The 7,277-nt window shown below is 44.0% G+C and overlaps 1 protein-coding gene across 1 annotated transcript; it reads left to right on the top strand.

The window, feature by feature from the left end:
• Window positions 1-217: 217 nt before the first annotated feature.
• KLF1 (KLF transcription factor 1) lies at window positions 218-6,043 on the top strand. Its single transcript, XM_082205600.1, has 3 exons — window positions 218-461; window positions 2,978-3,830; window positions 5,109-6,043. Exons 1-3 carry the CDS (start codon window positions 306-308, stop codon window positions 5,282-5,284), a joined length of 1,185 nt encoding a protein of 394 aa, XP_082061726.1. The 5' UTR covers window positions 218-305; the 3' UTR covers window positions 5,285-6,043.
• Window positions 6,044-7,277: the final 1,234 nt, after the last annotated feature.

Below are 7,277 nucleotides of genomic sequence, written 5' to 3'. Positions count from 1 at the left end.
AAGCCCAATTAAAATAATTACATGTACTTCTGTGTAAACATGAGCGTGACTTTCACCAAACAGATATTTAAAGAAAATCACCAATAATCGTGCAGCAAAATTGCTGAACATCATTAACCCAGCTCCGCCTCGTCCCTTAGGCAGCCCCACCCACCTTGCTCCTGATTGGGGCTGATAGACCCATTTAATCTTCTCCGCTCTCTCCAAAGGGGCAAATGAGAGGAGGAATTAAGAAGGGGAAAGGGTTATTAGAATACAAAGTTTTTATTGTTGGAAAAAGAGGAGAAGCTGTAGGATTTAGGTGAATGAGAAGAAAGCTGCGCTCCTGGACCAAACCTCTGAAGTTTTGCGTTCTTGTCTTTAAATTGGTTTGTTACTTGCAGGTCATGGCATTTGTGGATACTGTAATATCCTCAGCTGGGTTCAACCACTTGCAGGATGTGCAATCTGAACTTATCCAGGTGAGGAGCAGGGGTTTATGGTGTCCTGTTGGCTTGTGTCCTTTGCCGAGGGTTGGGAATTAAAACGGGGGCGGGGGGGGGCGGTGTTAACCGGTCTCCGGCTTGGCCCTAGCTAGGTTGCTTCTTAGCATTATAAAATATCTGCCCTTAATTGATGTGTTCCATTTTGCTTCTTTCCAAACACTTCTGAATTCTGCCTAACTTGTTAGAAGATGGCAAAAGAGTATTTTTGTTTTTTTAAAAAGTGTGTGTAAAACTTGGTTTTCATGCTTCCAGCAAGGCACTCTTTCTGAAACAGCCGTATATGTTTTCTTGTAATATGCCTATGCCTATACAGATGCTAGGCTTATAGGATAGCTTTTAACGTTGCACATGCCTCCCTGCTAAATAAAAGACATGTTGTTTATAACCACAGTCATAGAATTCTGGATCTAGAAGGCACATTGGAAACAATACACTCCAATTGGTTGCCCAGTCAAGGTTTCTATCCTACCTCTGCTTATATGGAGAGTCCAACCATCTCCTGAGGCAGTCTGTGCCGCTTTTCTTACTGTTGGGAAGTTTCTGCCTACCTGCAATTTTCACCTATTGGTTCTAGACACAAGTCTGCTTTGTCTTCTTTGGGACAGCCCTTCAGATATTTTAAGAAATACATGATAGCAGTTTTTATCTTCTCTTCTCTGGGCGCAACATGCCTTCTTCCCTTGTATGTCTCCCCCTTTTTTCTTCCTGCCTAAGTTCCTAATCTAAGTTGGGAATGTGAGCTCCTCCAGGCAGGGATCTGCATTTTATAATATTTTTTGGCACAATTAGAGTAGAATTGAATTTCCATGTGTTTCTAACAACATGCTCACTCTGCCAATGTATTTGCCCTTTCACTGTAGAATCAGCAGTACAAATGCCTTCTCATGTGAAGAAAGTAGTGTCCTTCAGGAGACTGGTAATATATGTGGGGCTTCCTGTAAGATTTTAATTTTGTCATTCATGTGAAATGGGCAAGATAGCATACCTTCGTTTCTGCACAGTCTTATTACGTTTTCTCTTTTGCCCCTCCCTTTGCCTAAATTTTCTTCAAAAATGTGTACCTAATCAATGCTCTGAAATTATGACTGGGGAGAAACTTGTAATCTATAATGGTTGCTTGTTTTATAAATCACTGTACGCCTGTTTCTTGACTTTAACTGTGGTGGGACCTGGATTTTTAGAGAAACTTTTGAACACTGCCATTGTGCCAGGTAAACTGACAAGCTAGTAGGGATGGGGTATCCTTGGTTCAGATCTCTAACTGACCTATGAACTTGCTGGGTTTGGCGAAGCAAGCTGCAGTTTTGTTTTGGTCTCCACCCCTTCTGCAATCCAAGAATAAGACTACTAACCTACCTTACACAAGTATGGATGCTGATTCATTTTGGATCCTCCACAGAGGATCACATGATTGCAAGAGGCCTTGCACCCCAGAGGTGTTCATGGGCAGATGGAAGAGGGAGGCTTGTGTTTAGAGGAGAGAGCTCTTATAACAGGCATAGGCAGACTCCAGCCCTCCAGATGTTTTGGAACTACAATTCCTATGATCCCTAGCTAACAGGACCAGTGGTCAGGGATGGTGGGAATTGTAGTCTCAAAACATCTGGAAGGCTGGAGTTTGCCTATGCCTGTCTTATAACCAAGATTCCTGTGTGCTAGGCCTTTGGCACTTGGCATTGCAAGGACATCTCGCAGTTGTGCTTCCTGATCTAAATTTCTTGTACATCATTACATGACAAGGATAACTGTGACTTTAAAAATGAATGGGAACTCTTTACAAAGTACTTAAACAACAAAATGAACTGGTCTCCTTGGCAGGTTTTGAATAAACATACACAAACTTTTTACTGATAATATTTAGATAGATAAATTAAGGATCTTTACAATTCTGTAACATGCAGAGAATAACAAATTCTGAAAAACCAGAGAGAGGAGCTGAAGGAAGTCTGGGGGGTGGGTTCTGTTTTCTGGGGAGGGGAGGGGAGGGGGGAAATGGGGATGGGGGAAAATGAGGGTGATGTATTTTTGGAAAACTGTTAATTTGAAATTCCTAATAAAAAATATTTAAAAATAAATAAATTTATAGTACATCCAGTCATACAACAGCAGTACAGTGCTGTGGGATGTGATCCTGATAGGTGGGTTTGAGAGCATTAGAAGACAGGAGCTACAAGAAATATTTGCTCCATGGTTTTTCCCTGGGGCTCAAAATATTCTGATGAGCATTTTTGTTGCCTATCTTTGAGCTCCCTGTAGAGATAGCTAGGGTCCTGCCTATCCCTGATGCAGAATTGTAGCTTGTGCAGGAGGCCTGATAAGAAGCCCATTATCTTTGCCCTAATGGCAGGCACTGGAGCGCATTAGAAGCTTTTGTAAGTTGCTTCCGAGTTTAAAGCAAAGAAACTGAAGGGGAACGGTTGCAAGCTTTATTCAGCAGGAGCCAGTTGCAGCACCAGGGCCTAACCTTTTTGTACTGTCTGTTTACGTTACAGTGGTGGAAACAGGAGGATTCCTTAGGCCATTCATCTCGGGGGCTCTTAGATGTGCCCCAGCCTGAGGGGGTTCAGCAGATGAAGCAAGAATATGAAGCCTACTGGGATGTTGACTTCCTCATGAGAAACTTCTCTGCCTCGGAGCCAGCCACCTCTAGTGCTACTTGGGTTGGCCAAGGGGAACAACCTGCAGTGTCCACTGCCTGCCTGCCAGTAACCACTGAGGAGGGAATGAGAGGCAGGCCACCCAAAACCAACAGAGGGGTGCCTGATGCTCCATGGGCGCCAGGTTTTGACACCAAACTCCAACCAGGAGATAGCTCTGTGAACTATGTTCCTCCTGCTCATCACGGATATGCCCAGAATGTGGTGGATCCAAATAAGAGCCTAGCATTGTCCAGTGATCATCTGCAGCACTTCCTTGCCCAGGCAGATTTTGGGGCTTTTGCTCCCACAGTACAACACCACGGAGAGCCAAAACAGAGAGTTCATGGGCAATACTACCAGCTGACCTATGTACACCCAGGTCCCTCTTTGCAGAACAAACATGGATCTCACAGTCAGCTTCCACCGGCGCAATCCCAGCTGCCCCACTGCAGTCTGCTGAGCAGCAGTTTCCCTACCTACCCTGGCCACTACCAAGCCACATTCCAGCTTTACCAGACAGATGCAGCTGTGTCTACTACATCTTCCCTTTACAGCACCCCTGCCAAGGAAGCCGCAGACAAGCCTAAGAAAGGACACAAGACTTCATCCCGTAAGCAGCCTGCCAGCCACATCTGCAATTATCCCAACTGTGGGAAAACTTACACCAAGAGCTCCCACCTCAAGGCCCATCTTCGCACTCACACAGGTAAAAAAAAAAAAGCCATCATAATAATAATAATTTTTTATTTAAATCCTGCCCTCTCCAGCTGAAACCAGACTCAGAGCAGCTAACAACAGTAAAAGTAACACAATTTACATAAAATCACAATCAATTAATTGAAATACATTCTAAAATCAATTCATTCTATAATCAGTTCAGTTAATGGCAACAATTGGACTAGAGTTCTGAGGATTAGCAAAGGAGGGGGTCAGACTGTGCCTTGGCCAAAGGCCTGGTGGAACAGCTCTGTCTTGCAGGCCCTGTGGAAGATGTCAAGTCTCACAGGGCCCTAGTTCTCTTGTGACAGAGCGTTCTACCAGATCGGGGCCACAGCCGAAAAAGCCCTGGCTCTGGTTGAGGGAGGTCCCTGGGTTGGGAGTGGATTCCTTAGTAATGCTGTCCTCAGTAGTATCATCCTGCAAGTTGAACACTACTTAACCATACTCCAGCCTTCCACTGGAAATTCCCATCACAGGTACTTTGCTTTCCATTCTGGTTTTCCCCCTCCCAGCATCTAACTATGGGATGTTTCACTACAGTGACCCAGACCCATGCCAAGGCTGGAGGGGGAAACTGCTGTTGATTGGGTTGTTCTTCAATAGTGGGTGTGAGTCTACTCAGTTGCCTTTTTTAGATGAAATCATACCCCACCTCCCCCAAAATGATCAGGTTTGTAGTCTGGGGGTGATCCTGGATCCATCTTTGTCATGAAAGGCCCTGATGACCTCAATGGCTAGGAGACCCTTTTTATTAGTGTTGGCTAGTAAGATAGCTATGGCTGGGACTGGCCATAGTTTAGGGGGTTTATTTCTGGACTGGGATGAAATAAACATAGTTTATTTCTGGACTGGGATGGCTTGACCACTGCCACCCATGTGCTGTTAACCTCCAGGCTGGATTACTGCAATGTACTCAATAAGTGAGGCCTTCCTTGAGAAGCCACAGATTACCTCCCATTAAATATTAGTTGGGCTCTGTCTCTGTTCCGTTTTGGGCAGCTGGTGAATCCCAGCCTCTTCCAACAAGCATTTTATGTAGATATTTTCCCTTGTCTGCATCTGTATTGGAACACATGGGGTATATAGATTTTTTTACTTGATTTGTCATTTATATGTTTGTTGCCCTTGGGACTCTTGGAAGGAAGGGTGGGATAGAAACGTAGCAAGAAGTAAACATAGAAATAGGTTAAGTAAATGTGAGTATAATCCTCTTTTGGCTCAGAAGAAGCACAAGGTTGCAGTGATTGTTGCTGGTCTTTTGCAGGTGAGAAGCCATACCCCTGCCTGTATGAAGGGTGTGCTTGGAAATTTGCCCGCTCCGATGAGCTGACTCGCCATTATCGCAAGCACACTGGCCAACGCCCATTCAAGTGTCAGGTCTGCCTGCGCACTTTCTCCCGTTCGGATCACCTCTCCCTCCATGTGAAGAAACACGTGTAACGGATGCTCAAACCCTGGACTGCAGTGGACATTCTGGGCCAACAGGAGGTCTTGAAGAAGAGGGTGGTAGGGGTGGGTCGTTGGGTAACTGCAGGTGTAAGCCTTTCTCTCCTTGTAGCCCCTTGTCCTTCACAAGTGCTGTGTTCTGCATCGGTGGTAGGGAACTAATTAGGCCTTGCAAGGGTCTTAATCTGGCCAGCTAGGCCACTTCCCCCTAAACTATGGCCATCTCAATGGTGTGGCAATTAAAGACATGGCTGGGATTGGCTGCACTAGAGTGTTCTTGTGCAGCTGCTTTCTGTGCTGATCCGGGCTCTAACTGGATCAAGTCTGCCACTGTTCTATATATGTATTAATTTCTATGAAATAAAGCCAAGCCATTGCAGAATGATTGGGGTAACAACTCATCTATCTCAGAGGTGAGTATTTTGTGGCCCTTCAGACGTTGTTTGGCTAAAGTTCCCATCATACCATTGCTTGTTCTGGTTTATGGGGACATTGCTTGTTCCTTGCTCATGGGGAATAGAATCTTCTCCCTGTATTTTGCTTTTCTGACCCAGTCGTCATCCATGCAGACCAATGTCTTCAGTCCCCCCAGAATGTTCCTGTAGCTACGGCTTGCTTACATATATTGAGTTGGCATCCAAGGGATGTGGGCACCCCAAGGCGTCCTGCAGGTTCTCTAACTGTATAAAGGGAAAGTGGAGTAATAGTACCATCCAGGGGCAAAAGCCTACAGCTTTCTTTATTAAAATGAATTGGCTGAAAAAGTGCTGTCTCATGTATTTCATTTGTGCTGAAAATTGAAAGTGTTCATTCTACAGTTTGCTGGATCAGATACTGGGCAATAGAGCTCGGGGTTTTACCCTCTAGAAGACAAATAATTTCTGGTGTCCTCTCAGCTTTTTAGCAGCCAAAATGGTAAGGCCAAGAATAACTTGGCCCCACCAGAAGGATCACACATTGGTACCTTTCATCACTGCATAGATTAAAATAGGCAGTGCTTTGGGGGGGGTGCAGAATCTTAAGTTTGGCCTCATTGAGGGGCAGTCTTTCAATATGAGTCAGAAAATGAGAGTACCTCTAAACATTTTTTAAGGAAAAAAAAAGCTCTGAAAATAGGATGGGCTTGTAGGCATATAACAATTTATTCTTACGCTATTCCTTCTTCCTGTTCACTACCAATTTGCTTGGTAAAAACCTGTCCTGGACTGATTAAAGAAGTAAACTTTGTCTTAAATTTATGGTCACATTAGAGGACAATTTAACTGATTATATGAACCTTCCTGGTTGTGCACAGCCTCAGATTTCACATGTCAGTAGATTAAGGTTTGTGTATGAGTTGGATCTATCCCACCTCACCCCAGCCTGAACTCTAGACACTAACTGCAATAGTAATCATGTCTACTCAGAAGTGAGTCCCACTTAATTTGGTGGGGCCAGCTTCTAAATAAATGGTGTTAGGATTGCAGCTTTAGGTAGAGGGTCCAGAAATCTCTAGAAGGGCAACATAATGCTGGTCATATATTTTAAAGTCCTCAAACTACAAGATGGGAGCAGCAATCCAAAAACAGAATTGATTGAAATTGTGGTTGTGATAGCTGCTGCTGAGTAATAAATCTATTGTCATGAGATGCAACTAAGAGGTATTGTATGTGGCAATATAGTTGCATTAATATGGCTCTGGAATACAATAATTTTCGGAAGGGTGAGTGACAAAAAAAACCCTCTTTAAGAAACCACAGACCTTGATTTACATTGCTAAAATGTGATTTCAGACATAATGTGTATTTTAAGTGTGCTGCATTTTATTCAGTGGGAAAAATGATTGGCCGGATCTAGTGCTATAGTGGCCAGGAGAAAAAGAGCACTGGGCTTCTCCTGAATCTTTAACCGTTACTTACAAGAGAAAATTACAGGATGTGTAGCTTGCATTGCAAACTATACCTGTTGAAATTCTCTCTTCTACACATTAAAGGAGCAGGAGCCCAGG

This window comes from Podarcis vaucheri, assembly GCF_965113315.1.
Source record: "Podarcis vaucheri genome assembly, chromosome: 17".
NCBI classification, from domain to species: domain Eukaryota; kingdom Metazoa; phylum Chordata; class Lepidosauria; order Squamata; family Lacertidae; genus Podarcis; species Podarcis vaucheri.
This window is presented reverse-complemented; position numbering and strand designations above follow the sequence as displayed.